General features: G+C 56.5%; 3 protein-coding genes across 3 annotated transcripts in view; all 3 read right to left on the bottom strand.

Moving 5' to 3' along the window:
• On the bottom strand, window positions 472-6,300 carry TRIM65 (tripartite motif containing 65). Its single transcript, XM_003131202.4, has 6 exons — window positions 5,619-6,300; window positions 4,406-4,501; window positions 3,475-3,708; window positions 3,218-3,389; window positions 3,016-3,081; window positions 472-2,277 (listed from the first exon to the last, which is right to left on the bottom strand). Exons 1-6 carry the CDS (start codon window positions 6,042-6,044, stop codon window positions 1,703-1,705), a joined length of 1,569 nt encoding a protein of 522 aa, XP_003131250.1. The 5' UTR covers window positions 6,045-6,300; the 3' UTR covers window positions 472-1,702.
• Window positions 7,685-14,936, bottom strand: MRPL38 (mitochondrial ribosomal protein L38). The gene is made up of 9 exons (XM_003131188.4): window positions 14,666-14,936; window positions 14,370-14,549; window positions 11,782-11,916; window positions 11,496-11,704; window positions 9,873-9,945; window positions 9,660-9,705; window positions 8,621-8,779; window positions 8,257-8,393; window positions 7,685-8,047 (listed from the first exon to the last, which is right to left on the bottom strand). Exons 1-9 carry the CDS (start codon window positions 14,730-14,732, stop codon window positions 7,911-7,913), a joined length of 1,143 nt encoding a protein of 380 aa, XP_003131236.1. The 5' UTR covers window positions 14,733-14,936; the 3' UTR covers window positions 7,685-7,910.
• Window positions 18,385-24,163, bottom strand: part of FBF1 (Fas binding factor 1) — a 28,396-nt gene continuing 22,617 nt past the window's right edge. The window contains 7 exon segments of the mRNA XM_021066608.1: window positions 18,385-19,415; window positions 19,891-20,000; window positions 22,063-22,180; window positions 22,277-22,414; window positions 22,495-22,671; window positions 23,290-23,475; window positions 23,562-23,684. Coding sequence (XP_020922267.1) covers window positions 19,338-19,415; window positions 19,891-20,000; window positions 22,063-22,180; window positions 22,277-22,414; window positions 22,495-22,671; window positions 23,290-23,475; window positions 23,562-23,684 — 930 coding nt within the window. The 3' untranslated portion in view covers window positions 18,385-19,337.

Below are 24,163 nucleotides of genomic sequence, written 5' to 3'. Positions count from 1 at the left end.
TTTTTCCCTCCAGACTGAGGTGCTTTTCCTGGGGAGAGTTCTGTCAGAATCAGGTAGACTGAGGGAATTTAGTATTTTTTTTTTTTTTTTTTTTTTTTCCCCACACCTGCGGCATGCGGAAGTTCCTGGGGCTAGGGACTGAACCTGACCCACATCAGTGAAAACACCGAATCCTTAACCACTAGGGCACCAGGGAACTCCTAGACCAAGTGAACTTAACCTGCAGTAGCTTTCCAGGGATTTGCCAATGCTCGCTCCCACACCTCCTTGAGGAGCCCAGCTCTGCAGTGCTCTATGAAAACAGCAGCGGTGTCATATGTGAACAAAGGCTAATAGTCACAATATAGAAACTCCCACAGAACATGTAGCTACAGCTTGGATTCAATCCCTGGACTGGGAACTTCCACATGCTGTAGGTGTGGCCATAAAATTAACCTCCCCCCAAAAAAAAGAAAACCCCAAAAACTTTTATTATGTGATACTGACAACTGAGTTTATAAAACACCTATGCACAGTGTAAAGTCGTAAAGCAAACACCCGCAGAACCCGGATCAAGAAAGTGGCACATTTCAAGTACGAAATTACTGCTCTCCTAGGACCCAGAACCCTCAGTTCCAGGAACACAAGCCCAAACATGTACCAGAATCTTCTCGGAAACATGTTTGGAATAGAAAAGAGCAAAATAAAAGGAGTTAGCACCATACTGGAACTACATGAACTACTGCATTTAACCCCACACCCTGGGCGGGGATTGGCAGGGGGCGGGGGACAGGGGCCCAGGCTCTGCCAAGCTAACTTGGCTGCTGTGATAAGGGGGCAGAGGTGCCAGCTGGCTTGACTCAAGGTTTCCTCATTTTGGTCTTTCGCATAAAAATAACATCTTTAAGTGTTCACTGTTTCCCTGTTGGGTAATTCCTCTTTAGGGAATGAAGCTTCCATCCATAGCTGTCATATGACCAAAGCTCCTAGCTCAAAAATTAGTTATCACGGCCATATTTTTACAGCCCCAAAGAAAACATTTTGAAGGTCCAGCAATGGGCAGATATACTCTGACAGACATTAGCATGGCCGTTTATATCATGGTCATTCAGGGGAAAAGGTTAACAATGAGAAAAATGCTTCTTCTGTTACACAGAAAGTGCAGAAAACACAATTGCCTAAAGAATGCCGTCATGAGGACGTCCAAAGAGAAAAAGACAAAAATATACCAAAAATGTTAAGGGAGAAAAAAAAAAAAAAAAAAAAAAAAGATAAAGAACAAGAGAGAGAAGGTACAAATCAATTTTCTGGAGATTTCCTTTTGCCCCTGGGTCCACGCTGGCTGGGAGGGAGGTCAAGCTGGGGCTGACGCCTGGCTGGCTGGCTGGCCCATTACGGCTCCCCTGTAGGACCAGGAGCGTCAGGCACCGCCCTAGCTTCTGAGGTCCAGGCAGCGCCTGGAACTGCGCTCCCATTTTACTCCCTTCAGCTCCTGTCCCTTCAAAGAGGTGGCAAAGGGACCTCCAGTTTGGAGACTCCCCCACTCCACCCTGCCGGCTCTCTCTCCAAGTGGCCCGGCCTGGTCCTTAGCCAGTCTCCCAGCCAAGAACTGGTCCCATTTGAGCTGTGGCCTCAGGTTCCCAGGCCAGGGGCTGGGGTGGTTCTTGGGCACACAGGCATGGTGGCGCCTGGTCCCAACCCCGGGCTCCATCCCAGGCTTTCCTCAGCTGAGCCCTGCGGCCTCTACCTGGAGCCCTGGAGGGGGCTTGGCTTCAGGCCGATGGCACAGAGTCAGGGTCCTACCCTCGAGGAGCCAGAAAATGGGGTAGAGGGGCCGGGTGAAGATGGCGTGGAAGGTATGCAGGAGTTGGGTCTTGGGCTCCAGGCTGTAGAAGCTGAGGCAGCCAGAGGCCAGGTCCAAATCCATGCCCAGGAGCCGTCCTGACACCCCTGGGAGGCGCTGGGCCACCCCGTTGTGCCAGGCCTGGGTGCGGTCCTCCTGAATGCAGAGCCCCCAGGAGGTGGGCCCGCGGCCGATGTTGTCTGTGTGGGGACCCAGCTTGCGCCTTTTCAGTTCCGGGTAGGCGACACCCAGGGTCACCGAGTGGCTGGATGCACGCACCTCCCAGTAGTGCCGGCCGGCCTGGAAGCTCTGGGCACACTGCACCTGCCAGAGCTCGAAGCTGTCTGGCCCGTCTGGGCCCTGGGGCTTGCGACAGTGCTTTACCTGCTGGTCCTGCTGAGACAGGTAGAGGTGGCGGTTGGCACTGATAGGGTCAAAGGTCAGGTTGCGATAATCTGTTGGGCAGAGAGGGATGGAAGGTGAGCAGGCAAGGCTGCCAGGGCACGGCCCCCAGCCTGTCCCCAGATGGGAGAACAGCAACTGAAGCCAGCTGAGTGAACATGCCCCTGCCCTCCCATCCTGGGGGCAACCTCTGACCTGGAACCTTCCATCGATCTCATCCCACAGATGAGAAAACCGAGGGTCAGAAAGGTGACCTGGAGTTCCCGTCGTGGCGCAGTGGTTAACGAATCCGACTAGGAACCATGAGGTTGCGGGTTCGGTCCCTGCCCTTGCTCAGTGGGTTAACGATCCGGCGTTGCCGTGAGCTGTGGTGTAGGTCGCAGACGCGGCTCAGATCCTGCGTTGCTGTGGCTCTGGTGTAGGCCGGTGGCCACGGCTCCGATTCGACCCCTAGCCTGGGAACCTCCATATGCCGCGGGAGCGGCCCAAGAAATAGCAAAAAAAAAAAAAAAAAAAAAAAAAAGAAAGGTGGTAGTAGGTGGAAGAGTCGGGACTGAGCCCAGGTTCCTGGGTCCAGGGTCTCCGTAAACGCCAAAGTGGCTCCACGTGCCACAGGGGAACAGGGGGCGGGGCCAGACCCAGGGAAGGGCAAGAGACACACCTCCTGAATGGAACATTCATGGCACATGCCACATGCACAGACTCCCCCTGACCCACCCATGTGCGTGCACGAGGCACTCACACCCACAGGCTCACACAGGCACCCATGTGTGTGTGCAGGGCCTTCTTACTCTGCCAGAGCTTCCTTCGCAGTGGACAAAGCGGGCTCAGGACTGGTGCCAGGGGACCTGGGGCCTCTAGGGGGCAAAACCGCGTTTTAGATCAGTGTTTTGGAGGGGAGCTCGTGGGGGGCTGGCCCTGACCCATCCTCCAACCCCAGTGGGAGGGACAGTTGGGCACCCGGGGGTCGGGAGCCATTGGGGGTCACCTCACCCATGGAGTCAAAGGCAGCAGCCTCGGCTGGCACTACGGGGGGGCTCCCCGCTTCTAGGAGGAGGCCACACAGCTGGCTCAGTGACTCTTTCAGGTCTCCAAACTGATCTTCGTTCCACTGCGGGAGAGTCAGTGGCCCCAGAGGCCCTGGGGGCGCCAGGAGCTGTGATTCCTGCGCCCCGGGGACGGCTGTAGTAAGCCCAGGCAGGAGAGGCAGGCTCACCGGCCTCCCACCCTGCCACCCCGAGGCCTGGTACCTGGAGGAAGGTGCAGTCATCTGACTGCTCCAGGAGGTCGTGAATCCTGTGATCACAGTGAGTCAAGGCCTCCAGGTGGCCCTGCAGTCGCTGTTCCTCGTCCCGGGCCTGTTCCAGCGCCTGAGTCTTGGCTGCCTCGATGTCCTTCAGAGCCATGGCCCGCTGCATCTCCAGGGCCTGCAGCAGACGGCTGAACTTGCCAGAGACCATGGATGCCAGGGTGCAGGCTGAGCTCTGGATGGGCACAGGAGGAGTAGAGGGTAGCCAGGCCTGCGCTGCCCACTGAGCTGCAGAGCAGGGGTGTAGGGGGCTGAGGTCCCTGAAATATCTCCCCGCCCACCTTCAGCCTTTCATTTCTTGCTGCCAGGAGGCATTTCTTCTTCTTTTTTTCTTTTTAGGGCTGTACTCGCAGCATATGGAAGTTCCCAGGCTAGGGGTAGAATCGGAGCTGTACCTGCCGGCCTACGCCACAGCCACAGCAAAGCCAGATCTGAGCCGCATCTGCAACCTACACCACAGCTCATGGCAACGCCAGATCTTTAACCCACTGAGCGAGGCCAGGGATAGAACTCGATTACTCTTGGCTATTAGTCAGGTTCATTAGCATTGAGCCACAACGGGAACTCTTCTTTTTCCTTCTTTTTAAGGGTGCACCTGTGGCATATGATAGCTCCTGGGCTTGGGGTTGAATAGGAGCTACAGCTGCCAGCCTGCACCACAACTATGGCAATGCCGGATCCTTAGCACACTGAGTGAGGCCAGGGATTGAACCCGCGTCTTCATGGAGACTATGTTGGGTTATTAAACCTCTGAGCCACGATGGGAACTCCAGGAAGCATTTTCAAGGTAGCTCACACTCAGGGACCAGCTGGCAGCTGCCTGAAGGACGGAGCTGGAGGACAGGATGGGGTGGAGCAGACAGGCCTTGTACCTGGACCTGGATGCTTCGCTGCTGCAGCTCCCGTAGTTGGCTCTCAGCCTTGGTGGCCTGCTTCTGGGTGACCTCCAGTGTAGCTCTCAGCTGGGCCTGTGGTGCCCATGGGGGGCAGGGTGGGGGGTGAGTGACAAGAGGGGGTCAGGATTGTGAAGTCCCTTCTCAGCCAGTCAACAAACGCCTGCAGAGGCTGGACATCCCCCCCCCCTCGCCCCCTCCCAGGTGGGGCCAGCACACAGAGCATCCGCCTCAGTCAGAGTCCCAGGGAGGCCTGGACAAAGCCCCTCCCCCACCCAGAGCAAGTGGGGCGCCGGTGGAGCGCACCCCCCCCCCGAAAATAAATGCAGGGAAGGGGTGGAGACCCAAAGCACCAAAGCTGTCTGGCAGGTGGCAGTGCGGTGCATGTACAAGGGAGGAGGAAGAGGGCACCCTATTTCATTGTGGCCTGTCTGGTCCCCTGAGGATCCAAACACTGCAGTCTCAGGAGTGCAGGGCTGACCACTCGCGAGAACTATGTTCCCTGCATCTGGTCAAGAAACTGTCTTGCTTTTTCTCATCCCAGCACCACTTTGAAGAACTGAGAGTATCCACGCTTCACGGATGAGGAATGGGTTAGAGAATTTTATAATTTGGCCAAAGTCACCAGATCTGATCTTCCTAAATTCCATTCTTGTGCCTCTGCCCAGGCCCCCCTACCTCCAGCACCAGAAAACATGCTAAGAGTAGGAAGCCAAAGGGTGACTTTCTGGTTCACCCTGCCCCTCCCCAAAGGGCGGGCATCAGTCCTCTCACCCCCTCAAAATCGCTTCTCCCTCTGGCCCAATTCTAGCTCCTGCAGGGCACCTGCCTCGGGGGTAGTGGCTGTTCCTCCACCTGCTGGCCTCGGCTGCAAACCTTCATGCGACTGCAGGGCACGGTCTTCAGCCCCACGAACGACCACTTGTCCTGACTCCCTGCCCCCTCGGCGGCCAGGGGATGATCCTCCAAAACTCCGGCTCTGGACGCCTTGACTTCCTCACGTCCACCCCCTCCGTCCCAGCCACTCCTGTAACCTCACCTGGACTTGTCACCAGATCGGAAATCTCTATCCCAAGCGTCTGTTTTCTGACTCCCGCCTCCTTTCGCCTGGGAATAAGACGCTGTCCCTGCACCCCACCCCCCCTCGCCCCGGCCGGGCGCAGAGAGCAGGGCGGGGTCCCCGGCGCGTCACCTCGCGCTCCCGGCGCTCGGCGTCCAGCAGCACTCGCTCGTGGAGGCGACACTCGCGCACGGTGCACGCGCTGCACACGCAGAGGCCCTCGGTGCGGCAGAAGAGCTCGAGCGGCCGCCCGTGCCGGGGGCAGCGCGCGCCGGAGTCGGAGTCGGGGCCGGGGCCGGGGTCGGGGCCGGGGCCGGGACCGGGCGCGGGCCGGGCGCGCAGCTCCTCCACCACGCCGCTGAGAGCCACGTTGCGGCGCGGCTCGGCGCCGGCGGGAAAGGGCTCCCGGCACTCGGGGCACGCTTTCTCGTGGCGGCCCCACCAGTCCTGGATGCAGCCCCTGCAGAAGTTGTGGCCGCAGAGCAGCGTCACGGGTACCTGGTAGAGCCCCAGGCAGATGGCGCAGGTCAGCCTGTCCTCCAGCCGCTGCGCGGCCATGGCGGCGGCGCGCGGGCCCAGCGCCGGGCCTCTTAAAGGGACGGCGGGCGGCAGCGGCGGGCGGGCGGGGCTCGGTCGCGCCGGGGAGAGGAAGGTGACAGCACTTCCGCGCCGGCCAGCGCCGGCCCCCCGTTCTGGCGCTCGACCCCTATGGGCGCCGAGTCGCCCTTTCCTGCCGCCTGCCACCCCAGGCTGGGAGGTGGGGGTCCAGCTCTCCCCAGCTCCACCCTAGGACCTCCATCCTGCTTCCCTAGACCCTCGTCCAACAGTTCCTGTGCAGGGAATCCGGCCCCAGGCTCTGGCGACTGGAGCCTTGGGAAACCTGTCCTGCCTCTGGGCCTCCTTGTGGCTGAGGATCACCACGGAACCTCTTCTGAGCGCCTCAGCTGAAAATCTAATACAAATAATACAGCAGGTTACCTATCTCCCAGGTGTTCTGGCGATTACGTGGGACAGGCCAGCACGTGGGAGTGCTCGGCAATAGGAGCTTTAGGGGCAAACAACGAGTGCTCGCTTAATGCCCTCTCCTGACCCTAGGGCTCGGCTGTGCTTTTTCTTTGAGCTGAGTTTCAGATACTTGCCAGATTGGGATGTCGTCTTTCCCTAGGTTATGCCTAATTTTGGTTCTTTTAAACAGTGAGGTGGAATTCTTCTGGTTACCAAGAGACAGCAGAAAACAGTGGTTTCCTCCTAGCCCCTTTAATGGAAATGCAAAGCAATCCTTTTCAACTGTACTTGGAAACCTTGCTAGGAGTCAGCCCTCTGCTGGGGGGTTCCTTGTTTGCAGGTCCAAGCTGTCCTGGAACCTGATTCTTCAGAGGCGGTTCTCCTGCAGCTGAGCAGGAGGCGTCAGTCACTGGCCTGGGGGTGCAGCGTGTGTTGGGCCAAGGCGAGTTGGAGGGAGATTAACTCTCCCTTCTTTCTAACGGAGCTGGCCTGATTTTTTTTTTTGAACTTTTTTGTTCGTTTGTTTTTGCTTTTTAGAGCTGCACCAGCAGCATATGCAAACTCCCAGACTAGGGGTTGAATCAGAGCTGCAGCTGCTGGCCTACACTGCAGCCACAGCAACACAGGATCCAAGCTACATCAGCAAACCACACCACCGCTCACGGCAACACTGGATCCTTAATCCACCGAGCGAGGTTAGGGATCAAACGGGAGCGCCAAGCTGGCCTGATTTTGAGGCAGGACTCCTCTCACTGCCATGCAGCAAGTATCATATTATGACCCCTGTGTCATAATATGTGAAGTTTTTCTTTCTGGAAAAGGTGCGCTGATCCTCTTGACTAGCTACTAGGCAGTCTTGCCCTTTAGAGAGAAAATTCCTCTAGCCAGCCAGCAAGGTCACAGGGGCTCTTTGGGCCTCGAGCAGGGGGTGTGCCCAGAGAGCTCTCACACTTGCCTTTGCCCCACCTGACAAGGCTTCTTATTCAAAACACCTGGAGGCCAGAAGCCTGGGCCCACTGCCTGCTTCTCCTCCATACCCATCTTCAGCCCCTGGATCACAGGGCCTCTGACACCCTCAGGAAGCAGAGTTGAAGGGTCACCTCTGCGGGTGGGAGGCAGCCCCCCTTCTGGTCCATAAAGCAAGAATTCCACCAGGGGGCGCTCTGACAGCTCCACAAATACAGACCCAGACCTGCTACAGCAAAAATCTTTATTCATAGCCTCCAGGACACCTCCCTACCAAGCCCGCCCAGCCTTCTTCACTCCAAGTTCTGGGCCTGCCTCTGGCAGGGCTGGGAACCCCAATGCCTGGCCCCGTGGCGCCCGTATCTCGTTTCTCTATTGCTCCTGCCTGCAGAGCCTGACAGGGTGGCCCAAGAGGCCCAGTCTACTCTCTGAGGTGGGTGGCACTCTGGCCTGTCAGTAGATGCCATAGGTGGGTTCGTGACTGTCTCTGTACCGGTCCAGGTAGCGCAGGGGCTGCCGGTGGGGGAAGCGCTTCTGCTTAGGGTGATAAGGGGGCGGCCGCACAAACTCAAAGACGGGCTCTCGCATGTCTGCAAGAAGAGTGGAAGGGCATGTGTGTGGACTGCTGCTGGCCGGAGTCTCTCTTTTGTCCCCTAGGTGGGACTGCCCAGGTGGGGATACCCAGCCAGCCCACCCCAGGAGTGGCCTGGCTGCTGGTGGCCTTCTCCTGACAGGCGCTTCTGGCCCGTCAGAGGTCTGTGAGCTCAGAGCCCCCCTCCCCGACTCAGCCCGCCCTTACCCAGGAGCTGGTGGAAGACGCGGGTGACAGAGTCATCCCAGCGGCATTGGAAGAAGGCCAGGCCAGCCGGAGTCATGGCATCTTGGTGCTTCTTGTAGAAATCGAAAGTGTGGAAGGTCCGCTGGGCAAGCTGGTAGCTAGAGGAAGTGGGAAGCATGAGAGAGGGGAAGGGGGCAGCAGAGCCCGCCCCTGCTTCTGGCCCAAAGGCGATGCCAGAAGCCCCCCAGGGTCTGCCCAGCACAACCAGCCTACTGCCCGCCTCCAGGCCCAAGTTAGCAGAGAGGAGAAATGAGCAAGACCCACTGCTGCTGCGAAGCTGGCCCGAGGCCCGGAGGGAGACTGGGGGTGTGGGGGTGCAGATTACCAGGGTGAGGGCCGGGTGTCCCCAGAGAAGTCGATTCGCTTATCCTGCTTGAAGAGCAGGAAGGCAAAGCGGTGGAAACCGGAGCCTCGGGCAGGGAAGGGAGGGAGGTAGGGACACGTCTCCTGTCCTTCAGTCACCCTGTTGCCCGGGATGTTGGTTCTGGTGGGAGGAAAAGCATCTGTTAATTGCCACTTGCAGGAGATGGCAGCAAGGACATCCCCACCCATTGCTCCCTAGAGACTGGATGTCGCACACTTGACTCGCCAGGGAGGACAGACCCTAAGACGACCTCTACCGTACAGTCAAGCCGCAAGCAGGGCTCTGGAAGCCTCGGGAGGCCCGAGAGCTGGTGGAGGGAGCAGATGGGGCGCAGAGACTGAGGACGAGGCCCCAGGTTCTGGCAGGATGAGAGCAAGGACAAGCCATTTACTGGCTCTGGGAGCCGGTGGGGCTTCCACGGCCGGTCAGGCAGGTGGGATGCTTCTCTCTCTGTTTCCCGAAGACTCTGGGTTTCTCAGGAGTGTTTGCCCGGCCTGGTACCAGGATGGCCGCTGCAGTACCCGCCCCAGGGACCACTCCTCTGGGTCCTGTGGCAGAGGTTGGTAACTTTAGTTGAATGAAAAAGCCTCACCTCTGCCCCTTGGCCTGAGCTCAGAAGCAAAGGCCACCAAGAAAACAAAAAGACAGCCCAATGTGGGCATGTCACAAGTGCCAGAGGCCACAAGGCCTCTTTTCTCAGTTGACTGCCACAGAGCCCCTGAGGGTGGCTGAGGCACCTGGTGGCAACCTCCTGGTCTTACAGGTGAGCAAGGGTTCAGGGAGACCAGCCTGTGGCAGCCGCCTGGGCTCACTGCCTGCTCTTCCTTCTGCACCTGTCATCAGCCCCTGGATCCCAGGGACCTACCCCCTCAGGAACCACCTTCGGGGATGGGAGGTTAATCCCAAATCCCATGGTCAATCCTGAAATTCAGGTGTGGCTCTGTCTAGGATGCCAGGACCTCCCGGAAGGCTTCCTGCCCACCCCACCCCAGGTACTCACACCAGCCAGTGGACATACTCGGCATCTGGTTCCAGCAGGTGTCCATCTGCACACAAACACACCCCACTGACTGCGGGCACTGCTGCCCCTGCCCCCACCTCCCTTGGAAGGAGCTGAGCCAGAGCTTCCCACTTGGCTCCTCCCCCAGCTCCCCAGCGCCCTGGCTCATGCGAGTGAGGGAGGCAAGAGTGCCAGTGAGCTCCAGGCACCTACCCAAGTTGGTGAGCAACAGGGTCCACAGGGAGCCCTCGTCTGCCTCATAGGTCACCTCCGGGGCCTGGGCAGCCTGGTGGGGAGACAACAAGGGAGCTGTCACCCGCATCAGGTACAGAGAAACTGTTCTAAACAGGCCTGCGTTCTGGAGGGCAGGGTCCTGAGGGAGCCTTGGAGAAAGGAAACCCCATTCTGAATTAAAGGCCCTTGGAGTTCCCGTCGTGGCTCAGTGGTTAACGAATGCGACTAGGAACCCTGAGGTTGCGGGTTCGATCCCTGGCCTTGCTCAGTGGGTTAAGGATCTGGCATTGCTGTGGCTGTGGTGTAGGCCAGCGGCTACAGCTCCAATTTGACCCCTAACCTGGGAACCTCCATATGCTGCGGGAGCGGCCCAAAAAATGGCAAAAAGACAAAAAAAAAAAAAAAAAAAAAAAAAGAATTAAATGCCCTTGACAATCCCTCCAAAGGCAGATGGGCAAAGAGAGACTTAAAGAAAGAATCCTACAGAGTTGCCTATGCAGAGATCTGAACCACAAGAGGCCCGTGTGTCAGTGGCCAGGGGCTAAGAGGGCGCACTCTAAAGACAGGGCCAGTCACGGGAGTAGGTCAACATGGAGCTTCTTTTTCTTTCATTATATTTTTAAAGAAAATTTTAATTTTTTTGCTTTTCAGGACTGTATCTGTAGCACATGGACGTTCCCAGGATACGGTTGAACTGGAGCTGCAGCTGCCAGCCTATACCACAGCCACAGCAACACCAGATCCGAGCTGCATCTGCAACCTACACCACAGTTCACGGCAGCGCTGGATCCTTAACCTGCTGAGTGAGGCCAGGGATCGAACCTGCATCCTCATGGGTTCTTAACTTGCTGAGCCACAACGAGAACTCCTTTCTTTCATTTTATATTCTCTTTTCTTTTCTTTTTCAGGGCCACGCCCAGGGCATACAGAGGTTCCCAGGCTAGGGGTCAAAATGAAGTTGCAGCTGCTGGTCTACACCACAGCCACAGCAACACTGTGGGGTCCAAGCCGCATCTGTGACTTACACCAGAGCTCACGGCAATGCTGGATCCGCAACCCACTGAGCAAGAAAAGGGATGGAACATGTGTCCTCAAGGATACTAGTTGGGTTTGTACCTCTGAGCCATGATGGGAAGTCCTATATTCCCTTCTTTGTAATTACTGTATGATGTTGTTTTTTTACCAGGAGATCAAAAAGAGGAGACAGAGGAGTTCCCGTCGTGGTGCAGCGGAAACAAATCTGACTAGGAACTGTGAGGTTGAGGGTTCGATCCCTGGCCTCGCTCAGTGGGTTGATGATCCACCGCTGCCATGAGCTGTGGTGTAGGGATGGCTGTGCCTGTGGCGAGGCTGGCAGCTGTAGCTGATTCAACCCCTAGCCTGGAAACCTCTACATGCTTTGGGTGCAGCCCTAAAAGACAAAAAAAAAGAGGAAACAGAGAACAAAAAAGCCCCAGATCAGCCCACACAGATGCCATGCTTGTGCCCTTAACCACCACAAACACTGCCTCTATAAACGCTTCCATAACGGAGTTGCCTGTGGGCCCGTGGTGGGATGTGTCTGTGCACACAGGGCAGGGAGGGGCACGGGCCAGCAGTTACCTCTGTTGGAGTGACCTCGTTGCCATGATACACAGGCATCAAGTCGTCCTCACCTACGGCGTAGGCCACATGCAGGGGGACTCGGGGCACGAAGGTGGCACCGTGGAACAGGTCTCGATAGAGGCCGCAGTACTCGGCCAGACGCTGCTTGTGGTAGGGGCCACAGGTCCTCTCCCACTCGGCCCGCACGGCCTCCAGTGGGATGCGGGCTGGAAGGAATGGTGCCAGTTGGGATGCAGGGTGGGGGCGGGGACACACCCAGGGCCCTCTCCCCGGGAAGGCTTACCTGTTTGGAGGCGAGCAGCTCGCTCCTCCTCCACGTTGGCCCGCAGCTCCCGGAGGGCCTGTTTCCGCTCTAACAGCTGTTGGGTCCGAGAGACCTTGGGTGGAGGCAGCCCAATGTCCACCCTGTCTTTGGGACCTGGGGAGAGAAGATGGGTTGGAGAAAGTGGGATCAGAGCGGCACTATTCACGGTAGCCAGGACATGGAAACAACCTAAATGGCCACTGACAAATGAATGGATTAAGATGTGGTACAATGGAATACTACTCAGCCAGAAAAAGGAATGAAATAATGCCGTTCGCAGCAATACGTACGCAACTAGAGATTCTCATAAAGGAAGTAAATCAGAAAGAGAAACAAATATCACATGATATCACTTATATACGGGAATTTAAAATAGGGTACAAATGCACCTATCTACAAAACAGAAAGACATAAAGAACAGACTTGTGGGAGTTCCCATCGTGGCTCAGCGGAAATGAATCTGACTAGTATCCCAAACTAGGATGCAGGTTTGATCCCTGGCCTCGCTCAGTGGACTAAGGATCCGGCACTGCTGTGGCTGTGGCGTAGGCTGGCGGCTATAGCTCTGATTCGAGCCCTAGCCTGGGAACTTCCATTCGCCATGGGTGCGGCCCTAAAAAGAAAATAAAAAGAACAGACTTGTGGTTGCCAAGGGGGTGGGGGTAAGGAATGGGAGGAACTGGGTGGGAGTCTGGGGTTAGCAGAAGCAAAGCATTACATTGCGAATGGATAAACAAGAAGGTCTGGATAGATCATGATGGAAAAGCATATAAAAAACAAATGCAGGAGTTCCTGCTGTGGCTCAGTGGGTTAAGAACCTGACTAGTATCCATGTGGATGGGGGTTCAATACCCTTGCTCAGTGGGTTAAGGATCCGGCATTACCATGAGCTGTGGTGTAGGTCATAGACATGGCTTGCATCTGATGTTGCTGTGGCTGTGGTGTAGGCTGGCAGCTGTAGCTCCAATTGAACCCCTAGCTTGGGACCCTCCATATGCTGTGGGTGCGGCCCTAAAAAGCAAAAAAAAAAAAAAAAAAAAAACCAAAATAATCAAATTCTGAATCAGCAGGTGAGCATGGGGCTTGAGACTCTGCATTTCTCCCAAGCTCCCAGGTACTGCCCATGCTGCTGGTCTCAGAACACACTCTGAATAACAAGGCCCTAGAAAACTTTCAATCCAACACGTTTTCCCATTTACATTAGACAAAGACAATAAGAAACATACATTGAACTCTCAACAAGAATGACGTTAGTCTAAGAATTCCAATGAACTGCTTCCTTTCATCCTCACAGCAAATCTGTGACACACAGTCATATAGATATACAGATATAAGTTTTTTTATTTTAAGGCCAAACCAGCGGCATATGGAAGTTCCTGAATCAGGGACTGAATCCCAGCCAACAGCTGGAGCCTTCAACCCACTGCGACCAGGGATTGAACCTGTTCTTCAGCAGCAACCTGAGCAGCTGCTGTCGGATTCTTAACCTTTTTTTTTTTTGTCTTTTTGCTATTTCTTTGGGCCGCTCCAGCGGCATATGGAGGTTCCCAGGCTAGGGATTGAATCGGAGCTGTAGCCACCGGCCTACGCCAGAGCCACAGCAACTCGGGATCCGAGCCGCATCTGCAACCTACACCACAGCTCACGGCAACACCGGATCGTTAACTCACTGAGCAAGGGCAGGGATCGAACCCGCAACCTCATGGTTCCTAGTCGGATTCGTTAACCACTGCGCCACGACGGGAACTCCTGCTGTCGGATTCTTAACCCACTGCACCAAGGCGGGAACTCCAGCATAATCATTCATTTTATTAAAATTGTAAACTGAGGAAATTCAGCCTCAGGAAAGTCACTCCCAAGAGGCTGATTTTTGTTTAACAACTTTGTAGATTCCATGTGTGTGCCCTTAACCACACCATTAAAACTCCACCCATAAATGCCTAGCTTTTTTTTCAGTAGGACTGAATCCAGGGCATATGCAAGTTCCCAGGCTAGGGGTCTAGTCAGAGCTACAGCTGCAGCCTACACCACGGCTCACAGCAACACCAGATCCTACCCACTGAGCGAGGCCAGGGATGGAACCCGCGTCTTCATGGACACTAGTCGGGTTCGTTACCCCTGGGCCACAAGGGGAACTCCCATAAATGCCTTCTAAAAGGATGCACTCACTAAGTGTAGGTCCCTCAAAGGCAGGAATCCTGGGTCATTTTGCCCAGGGCTTTTAGTTTAATTCAGCAAAGTATTGCACACCTACGTGCCAAGCACTGTGCGCGTGCAAGATCCATGGCGGTCATGTGTGGCCGGGACTACACGAAGAGTGCACAGAAGGGCACTCTAATCTGGAATGGGTGGGGGGGTGAGGGGGCTGCTCAGGAAAGCATTTTAGGAGTAGAAATATCTAAGGGGAACTCTCACATTCTGACGGAAGGGAATTTTCCAGATACAAGGACCAGAGGGTGTGAAAAATCCTGGAGGGACTAAACCACCCCAGTGCGGACGGGAATGCGGGCAGGCCCCCTCCCCCGAGTCCCCGGAAGGCGGGGTCACAGCCCAGCTCCTCCCCGCACCTGACTCCTCCCCGAAATGCTCCCGGTAGGTCCGCCACCAATGCGGCTTCCGCGCCTCCTGCTCCGCCCGGCGCCGGTAGCGGTCGAAGCTGCGGTACTTCTTCAGTCGCTCTAGGTCGCTCACATCGATGTCCTCGTTGGGCATCGGCCCCAGCGGAGCGGCCCGGCGGCTCAGGGCGGCTGCGGACAGAGAGCGGGACGTCAGGCAGGCTCCGGGCCGGCCTCGCGGAGGCGGGAGGCGAACGCGGGCTCAAGCCCCAGGGTTCAGCTCTTCGGGGACCTGCAAGAGCCCTCACCTGAGGTGCTGAAGCCCCGCCACCGCCGACTTGCGCACAGCGCGGCTCGCCACCAGGGCGCCGCCATCTTCGCTCAGGCCGCCGCCGCCGCCGCCGCCGCCGCCGCCGCCCGCAGGACCCGGCAGAGGTGGCCGGAGCCGCGCCTGAGCGCACGGCGCAGGCCCCGCCCCGAGCCCTAAAGCCCCGCCCCGAGCCCTAAAGCCCCGCCCCCACTCAAGCCCCAAGACCTTCCCGGAATCCACGAGCTCCTGCCTCCAGGCCAGAGCTGGCCGTCGCCCAGGGCGGGCGGCCTCCGGAAGTGCCCGGTGGGCGGCGGGGCGGAGCTGCGAGCGGTGTGGGCCCCCGGCTCGCAGCCTGCCACCAGGGGGAGGTACAGACTTGGGGCCGTCGGCGGGCTTCCGCCTCCACTCGAGAGGTTGGCGCTCTGTGGGGCCCTGGGTCCTGCTCATAAGGGTCACCCATCCTTAAAGGCGGCGGCATCCTGAGCTCCCAGTTGGTGTGGCAGCACAGGCAGGAGGAGGTGCGAGGATGCATTCAGGAGTCCGCCTGCTTGGGTTCAAATCCCAGATTGTGTGTGACCTCGTTTGGAAAAAAAATGCGAGTGCTAACAGTGTTTCCCTCCTAGTGTGGTTTAAAGGGGGTAGATGGGGAGTTCCCATTGTGGCTTAGTGGGTTAAGAACCCTACTAGTATCCATGAGGATGTGGGTTCAAACCCTGGCCTCACTCAGTGGGTTAAGGATCCGGCCTTGCCACGTGCTGCAGAGGCTTAGGTCCCAGATGGGGCTGGTGGTGTGGCTGTGGCTGTGGTGTAGGCTGGCAGTTGAAGCTCCTATTCTATCCCCTCTCGGGGAAACCCGTATGCCACAGGTGTGGCCTTAAAAAGAAAAGAAAGAGGAGTTCCTGTCGTGGCCCAGCGGAAACAAATCTGACCAGGAACCACGAGGTTGTGGGTTCAATCCCTGGCCTCGCTCAGTGGATTAAGGATCCGGCATTGCCGCGAGCTGTGGTATAGGTCACAGATGTGGCTTGGATCCTGCGTTTCTATCATCCACACAGAAGTGACCTGGTCAAGACAGTGTTTCTGCCTAAATCGTTTCAGAGCTGCATGGCTCTCCTGATCCAGTTCTAACAAGATAAAACTTGATACCCCAGGTGATCTGGCCCCACTTCTGCTCTGGCCCCTCTGTCCTGGAACTCAACCCAATTCTTTGTAAGCAGGCAAGGGCTCATGTGCCCAAGGTGCCAAAAGCCAAACTCTGATGGTGGGTTTGCAACAAGGTAAAAGTATTGTCACACCGAGCAAGGGAGTGGAAGACAAGCCTCAGATTCACTTTAACTTTTTTTTTTTTTGACCACCATGTGCAGCAGCTTGATGTGGGATCTCAGTTCCCAAACCAGGGATGGAACCCGGGCCATAGCCATGGAAGTGCCAAGTCCTAACTACTAGGGAACTCCCTCACCTTGCTTTGAGTTATTATTGTTTTTTAGGGCTGCACCAGGGGCATATGGAGGTTCCCAGGCTAGGGGTCAGATCAGAGCTACAGCTGGTAGCCTATACCACAGCCACAGCAACGCAGATCCTTAACCCCCTGAACAAGGCCAGGGATTTAACCCATGTTCTCGTGGATTCTAGTTGGGTTTGTTACCATCGAGAACTGCGTTTTTTTTTAAATTTTTTTTAAGGGACGAACAAAGAAGCTGGGGTTAATCATTGCCTTGTGACCTGCAGTTTGGGGAATCATTTGTCTCTGGTTTAGGGATCTTTGGACAGGTGGTCAATGGTTCGGGGATCTGTTAGGTCATCTTGCCCTGGAAAAACAACTGAGTTTACACAGTGCTATCTATCATAGCAACTTTAGTGCTTTGGTGATGTTATCAACAGCAGCAGTTTCGGCCATTGGACTCAGGTTGATAATGTGTTCAGTTAGCCCAGGATTGAGGCCAGAGGGTACATGAAAGGGAATAAAGTTTTGGATAGAGAAATGAATCATAAACTCGATTTCACTTTTCACTTCTTCAGCACTTCTCTCTCTCTGGCACAGGACCTTTGCACATGCTCTCCCTTCTGCCTGCCACTCCTAACCTTTCCCCGTTGCCTGGCCACCTCCCAGAGTCCGAGCAGTGGTCCTTTCAGGAAGCCTTTCCTGATGTCCCAACCAGGGTGGTGACCTGTCTCGATGCTCTGGTGCTAGCAGAAGCTTGGTCCTCATATTAACACTGGAATGGTGTGAGGGGTCTCTTCATCCAGCAGCAAGTGGCCCCAACTTGAATTTGGCTTTCATGAACAGCAGCCAAACAGCTCAACTCACTGCCACGTCACCCATCAGTGCACATCTACTAGATGTTAAGGTCAATAAGACCCCATCCTGCCCCTCAAGAGTCATGGCTTATTATTTCGTGAAATCCTGCTGAACGGACAGCAGAGCCGCAAGTTGTGAGCAGATCGGGATTGTGTGCACACTCAGGCTGGGAGGCACACAGGGACGCTTGTCCTTTTAATATTCTGAGGGTGTTTACATCTGGCCTCCTTTGCTGTTTGATCTTTTCCCTTTGTTTCTGGATCCTCTACTACTTGCCTCTAAACCCACCCCCACCACAGCCTGCCCCTCTTAGGATGAAGAAACACAGGGTCTCCGAAGCAGAGGCAGAGCGTTGGCTGGTCAATCACGTGGCTCAGTTCTCCGTTACTCCTTACTTTTTTGTTTTTTTTTTTGCTTTTTAGGACTGTTCCTGGGGCATATGGAGGTTCCCAGGCTAGGGCTCCAATCGGAGCTGTAGCCACCAGCCTATACCAAAGCCACAGCAACGCGGGATCATTAACCCAGGAGGCAGCAGAGTGGTGTGGCTGAGTGCACGGGGCCTTGGAACCCGCCCAGGCAGAACTCAAACCCGGGTCCTGCTATCTGCGGGGCCACCTTGGGCAGGTTATTTCATCTCTGAGTCTCGTCCCTTCACGCGTGAAGGAGGAGTGATGATCGTACCTTTGCGCGGCCCGCAGCGCAGCCAGCGGGTTTGGAGAGTGCAGAGCCCGGCGTCCCAGACCAGGCCAGTTTCCTCATAACTAACAAGACTACAGAGCAAACCTTTCTAAGAAAGAAGTTCAAACTTTGATGAGCCGAGGCAAATTCTAAGAATCCAGTCATTAAGAATAGAGTGATTTAGGAGTTCACTTTTGGCACAGCAGGTTAAGAAGCTTGCATTGTCACTGCAATGGTGCAGGTCACTGCTGTGGCTTGGGTTTGATCCCTGGGTCCAGAACTTCCACATGCCACTAGCCCCCACCCCCCCAAAAAAGGAAGAAATAGAGCAATTGACTGGGTCCAAGGTGAAGACCCCCTGAAAGTTGCTCTGAAAGAGGGCAGAGCTGCATCTGCGCCCGCTCACGGCCCACGTGGCACTGTTCTCTGTCACCTTCCTGCTCCCCGATGGAAGGTGAGAGAAGCCGCTCTAGAGGTAGTTGTGATTTTTTTTTGTTTTGTTTTTGCTTTTTAGGGCCACATCTGTGGCATATGGAGGTTCCCAGGCTAGGGATCAAATCGGAGCTACAGCTGCCAGCCTACACCACAGCCACAGCCACGCCAGATCCGAAATGCATCTGCAACTTAAACCACAGCTCATGGCAACGCCGGATCCTTAACCCACTGAGTGAGGCCAGGGATCGAACCCACAACCTCACGGATACTAGCTAGGTTCTCAACGTGCCAAGCCAAGACAGGAGTGCTGGTAATTGTGATTTTATTATTTGCGTCCTCAGGGGACAACCACCAATCCTCCCACCTCTCTCCTGGCACCTGTCTGGGCGGCTGTGGCCCACTGCCCACATGCGGAGAAGGGCAAAGCCTCGACCTGGGGTGGCAGACTGGGTGCTGTGTATCCTTCCAGGCAGGGACTCTGGCTCGGTCATCTTCCTTCCCACTGGGCTGTGGCTCTGCAGCAGGTGGCCAGCACAGAGAGAAGTCTTCTGTCCTTTCCTACCCTGCTGTCACCCCCAGCCCCCTCTGCCTCTGGGGGGTGTGCTAGAAGAAATTGACGGGGCCAGGATCTGGGTGGCTAGTCCACTGGGCAGCTGGGAGCGAGGCGGGGGCCTTGTGCAGCCAGCCTGGGAGCAGGAAGGGCTGGCCGAGTCCCGATAGCATGTTGGTCTGAGGTAGGAGCTGGCCGGGCTCGGCGCCCTCCCTGGCCCCACAACACCCCCACCCCCTCGGCCAGAAGCCAGGAGGCCCTTTGAAAGGTGGGGTCTGATCTATGTCCCCGTGAGGGGGGACACCCCGTGCTCTCTCTGCTGGGCCCTCAAGCCAGGAGGGCGGGAGAGTCCGTGCGGCAGCGGGGCCAGGAAGACACCCAGGGAAAAGATCCCCAAACCACCTATACGGGCTGAGGGCCCGAGGGCCGCAGATGTCAGGCCCTGGGCTCTGAGCTGCAAGTCTGCCGGGCAGGAGACCCGAAGCTGGTGCTGATAACGTCGTGGGGCCGAGATGTCATCAGCACCCGCATCCTGGGGGCTGGGAGAGGCCACGGGCCAGCGAGCCCTGAAAGGTGCTGGCACCCCGTCCATAGGAAGAGCTGTAAGGGGGCCTGGGCATGGCGGAGCTGCTCAGAGCTGCGGCCGGTGGGTGGTGAGCGAGTTCCAGGGCCTGTGGCCTCGGGTCGGGGGCGGCAGGGCCTTCAGGCTCAGTGGGAGGTCACGTTGTAGGCGGCTTTCTTCAGGGTCTCCAGGAAGAACTCTTCGTCCTCCAGGAAGTCGCGGTCCTGCAAAGCAGAGCTGCGTGAGCAGTCGCCCCCGGCTCCCTCCTGTACCCGCCACTGTGAACAGGGACACTGGGTCGAGGGACTGCAAGTGAGATGGACCCTGGGTGTCGGCTGAGCAGCTCTCCTTGGGGGACCCCCCACCCCACCCTGCCCGGTGTCCGGGCTCTGCCTGCCAAGGGGGACACCAGCTCTCACTCCTGGTGAGTCGCTGGTTGATGTCATCCCGCTAAGTGGCTGTTACCTGCCTCGTAGGGCTGGGGAGGCACACACAGCTTCAGCACAGAGCCTGGTGCATCAGGGATGAAGTGAGCCCCCTGAGACCTGTCCTCTGGGCAGTCTGCGCCACTGTTCTCCAGGGGGTGGGCTGTGCTCCCTTCTGCCTCTGCCTGGGCTGCCTGTCCCCATTGTGAACAGGAGGAGCCCTGAGCCCAAGAGGCATGGGTGGGTCTGGGCGCCTCTGCTCTGGGAAGCTCACCTGCTCGGCTGTGTGTTTTAGCAGCACCAGCTTGGCCAGGAGGTGCGAGGGGCCCTGGCCAGCTGGCCACTGGCTGCACAGAAGAGTGGCGGGGGCAGGAGCCACGACGGCTGGAAAGGCCGAGGAGGAGAAAGTCAGGGACAGAAGGTTGGTGGGAGACCAGGGCCGCCGCAGCTTGTTCCCTGGGGCCGTCTCACCCCTGCAGGTGGTGCAACTGGACTGACCTTCAGGGCCCACCCAACTCTCAAAACCTTTGAAGATGCTCACGGGAGCTCACCTGTGAAGTCCAATTCTAGGAATTTATTTGAGGGAAATAATCGGGCAAAGGTGCAGAGACGTAAGTAGAAAGGTTTCCATGGATAAAACCACTCAGAGGAAACCAGTAAACATATGAAACTACCTCCTATCGGAAACATATGCTGATTAAGAATTAAGTTGAATGTGGAGTTCTCTTGCGGTGCAGTAGGTTAAGGATCAAGCATTGCCACTGCAGCAGCCTGGGTTGCCATTGTGGCAGAGGTTTGATTCCTGGCCTGGGAACTTCCGCATGTAGCGAGCTCAGCCAAAAAGAAAAAAAGAATTAAATTAGATGTTTGCAGATGTGAAAACATCCCATCTGTATATTTGTGAAGGAAAAAAAATGAATGTATAAAAGGTACGAAACGCGTAATGCAATCTCAATTTTTTTTTTTTATGGCCACACCTGCGGCATATACAAGTTCCCAGGCCAGGAGTCAAATTGGAGCCACAGCCGCAGCCACACCAGACCCGAGCCGCATCTGTGACCTATGCCACAGCTTGCGGCAATGCCAGATCCTTAACACATTGAGTGAGGCCAGGGATCAAACCTGCAACCTGAGGGAGACTCTCGGGTCCTTAACCCAGTGAGTCACAAGGGAACCCCCACAACATACGCACAACAGTCCAGAATGTTCTGCACTAAAATGTCTAAAGTTGTTGGTTGGAGGCTTGCCAGACATGCATGTACACAGGCCACAGCGAATCAAAGCAACTAGATGGCGCTTCAAGAATGACGCCAGTCCAGGCTTGCAAAATATCTAAGACTTTGCCAGACCCCTGGGGGAAAGGGAGTGAGATGGGAAACAGCGGAGGAGGGGCTGCTTGAGAGCACGTGGCCAAATACTCCAGACGTCGTTGACGCAAAGCCATCGACATTCTTATTCTCACGACCAGAACCCTAAGGGAGCTGAGGAAAGGGCCTCAGAGCCTTAAGCATAAACAATAAAAGCATTAAATGATTAATCCTCTGGAGGCTTAATCGTTTCTAGCCTCTGTGAATTCAAAGCGCCTGTGCCTGGCGTATCTGTAGCCTTGGTCAGTAACGTTGTAGATGCCACGTGGGATCCGGGACGTACAGGGAAGGAGGAAACAGCAGATACAAATCGTGCCTTGGCTCAGAGGGCGGCTGTTGCCTCCTGAAGGCGGGAGCCCCTGACCCCCACTCTACTGCTTTGTCTCTGCTTTCTAATCCTGCGGCACCTGACTTTGGGACCTGGGTTGACGAGCAGGTCTCGGCAATTGTTCCTTAGGGAGTAAGGATGAAGGTAATATTTTAAAAAATAGTTTTCTTCCTTTTATTTTTTTGCTTTTTGGGGCCATACCTGTGGCATATGGAGGTTCCCAGGCTAGGGGTCGAATTGGAGCTGTAGCTGCCGGCCTATGCCACAGTCATGGCAATGCAGGATCTGAGCCACGTCTGCCACCTACACCACAGCTCATGGCAATGCCAGATCCTTAACCCACTGAGCGAGGCTAGGGATCAAACCCACATACTCATGGATCCTAGTCAGATCTGTTACCGCTGAGCCACAAGAGAACACCTTAAAAGATTTTTTTAATGAATGAATTACTTATTTTTGGCCACAACATGCAGCAGTTTGATGTGGGGTCTTAGTTTCTAGACCAGGAATTGAACCCAGGACAGAATCCTAACCACTAGACCACCAGGGAACAGCCCCTTCCTTCTATTTCTGGCTTATTTTTCTATAATTTACATGTATTACTAGCGTTAAAAAAATAAACGACAAGATGATTTTAAAAGCCAGCTGCCCCCTCATCTGAGCACACAGGGGGCGTGGGCTGGATGTTGCTGGCACTGCCCCACCCAGTGGGGCGGCTGAGCCAGTGTCCCATCCTCCTGGAGCTACTTACCACTAAGGCCAGAGGCAGCAGGGCCCTGGGCTCTGGAGAGCAGCCCCATGGGGCCGGAGGGCAGGTCCTGCCGGACTCGATCCAGCTGCAGCCGCTGCTGGGACAGACTCAGATGCTCCTGTTCCCATTGCCCCAGAGAGGAGGACACAGCCATGAGGGTTGAAGCTGGGGAAGGGGCTGTCGGGGTGGGGGTGGGATTGGGGAGGAGTCTTGCCTGCTGCATGTGCTGCTCCTGCTGCCGCAGCTGTTCCTGCTGTTGCTGCACCAGCTGCAGCCACACCTGCTGCTCTGACTGCACCTGCTGGGCCTTTTGCAACGCCCACTCCCCCTCTTGGTACTTTTCCGAGGCCACCTGCGGGGAGGCCGCCTGGGTCAGCCGGGCTGGCTGGGGTCAGGTCATCCCTTGTGCCCTAGGGCTGTGCCGCCCAGTACCTGGCTCATGCTCTCTACCTCCGTGGCGCGCAGCCTGATGCGCTGGGCCTCTGCGCTGACCCGCTCCTTCTCCAGCCGCAGCTCCTGCCGCTCCCGCTCTAGAGCCGCCCTCTCGGCTGCCAGCTGGTCCTCCTTGGCCCGGAGCTCACCTGCCCTGACCTTCAGCTCTGCCTGCTCCTGGAGACAGCAAAGCCTCGCTGCATTCTCCTCCCGGGAGTTGAATGGGGCTCTGCTCGGGGTTCAAGGTCCCCCCGCCCCGAATCATTGCTCCACCCCAACTCTAGGAGGAGGGCGGTGGGACCTGGGGCCAAGCCTCTGTGCTGCCCCTTGGCCCTGGGCTCAACCTCTCTGGACCTCAGTTTCCTTAATTTTAGACTATCTCAGTCATAGGAACGTGATGAGGGTTAAGTAAGCACATGTGTTTGAAGCACCTAGGACAATAAAAGGAAGTTTTTGTTACATGATCACTGATTTTTTTTTTTTTAGGGCTGCACCCACAGCATACTGAAGTTCTGGGTGAGGGGGTCAAATCAGAGCCGCAGCTGCCAGTCTATACCACAGCCACTGAGCGAGGCCAGGGATTGAACCTGCATCCTCACCGACACTGTGTTGGGTTCTTAACCACTAAGCCACAACGGGAGCTCCTGTTCACTACGGTTTGAATTCCTGGTCTCTTGTTATTGCTGCCCTCTTTGCTAAGCTAATGCATCCTGACGGGGGAGCAGACAGTGCGGGTGGGGAAGGGGCAGGGATGCCCGGGGTTCCCCACTGTGCAGAAGGCTCTGGCCCCCCTACCTTGACCAGGCTGACGAGGGTGCCCTCCCGCTGGGAGTCCACCTGCAGCGCCCGCTCTGCCTCTCGCTCTGCCCGCTCCTTACTCAGCTTCTGCTGCGCAAAGAACTCGGCCCACTCGGCCGCCAGGCGCCGCCGCTCCTCCCCACACTTGTGCATGACAGACTTCTGCTCCTCCAGCAGGGCGCTCTGCGACAGGGGCGCCGGGCACAGGGTGAGCATCCTTGGGCTTGGCGATGGCAGGGACAGAGCCAAACACGGTGTCGGGGACTTACCTTGGCCCTCTCCAGCTCCTCCCGCTCCATGGCCATCTGCTGGACCACGACCTTCCTCTGCTCCTCCAGGGCGCGCTGCGCGGCCTCCACCTTGGACTGCTCAGCGGTCGCCCGCCAGCGTTCCTGCGGGCCAGGGCAGGGCTGAGGGCTCGCACCCCTGCACGCTCCGCCTGCCCCCGACCAGGCCTGTGTGCTCCCTGGGGAGCTGTGCGAACGGCCCCCCATCCGGCTTTGCCCACACCTCGCCTCAAACACCTTTCCTGGGTGGTGCAAAATGAGAGGAGCCCAAGGGACTGGCAGGGCCTGGCCGCTGGGATTAACTGCCCAGGCTAAGGGCTCAGGAACCACTGTTGGAGAGAGGCCGGGAGCAGCTCCAAAGGGCCCAAACTCGGCAAGATCTGTGCTCCCTGAATTGCCAGCTACGGCACTGCCTCATTATCTCCTGTTACCCAACAGGCTGAGAGCACCAGGGTGGATGTGACACCACATGCAAGGGGACGCAGGGCACGCACAGCCTGGCCTGAGGCAGGCGATGAATAAAGCACCAAACGAAGGACTGAATTAATATGGTTCATGAGAAAAAACAAAAAACAAACAAACAA

This window comes from Sus scrofa, chromosome 12, assembly GCF_000003025.6.
Source record: "Sus scrofa isolate TJ Tabasco breed Duroc chromosome 12, Sscrofa11.1, whole genome shotgun sequence".
NCBI lineage: Eukaryota > Metazoa > Chordata > Mammalia > Artiodactyla > Suidae > Sus > Sus scrofa.
Note: the sequence above shows the minus strand (reverse complement) of the source record. Positions and strands in the feature narration are given on the sequence as shown.

Bases quoted from the DNA above. Each gene is read 5' to 3' on its own strand.
- TRIM65 (XM_003131202.4), bottom strand. From the start codon at position 6,044: ATGGCCGCGCAGCGGCTGGAGGACAGGCTGACCTGCGCCATCTGCCTG. The intron at 3,390-3,474 runs GTACCAGGCCTC...CCCGGGGCGCAG, and splicing joins ATGACTGCACCTTCCTCCAG to GAATCACAGCTCCTGGCGCC. The intron at 2,278-3,015 runs GTAAGAAGGCCC...TCTGCCCAACAG, and splicing joins GCGAAGGAAGCTCTGGCAGA to ATTATCGCAACCTGACCTTT.
- MRPL38 (XM_003131188.4), bottom strand. From the start codon at position 14,732: ATGGCGGCGCCCTGGTGGCGAGCCGCGCTGTGCGCAAGTCGGCGGTGG. The intron at 11,917-14,369 runs GTGCGGGGAGGA...TTCTCTCCCCAG, and splicing joins GCATTTCGGGGAGGAGTCAG to GTCCCAAAGACAGGGTGGAC. The intron at 8,048-8,256 runs GTAAGGGCGGGC...CTCTTCTTGCAG, and splicing joins CGTCTTCCACCAGCTCCTGG to ACATGCGAGAGCCCGTCTTT.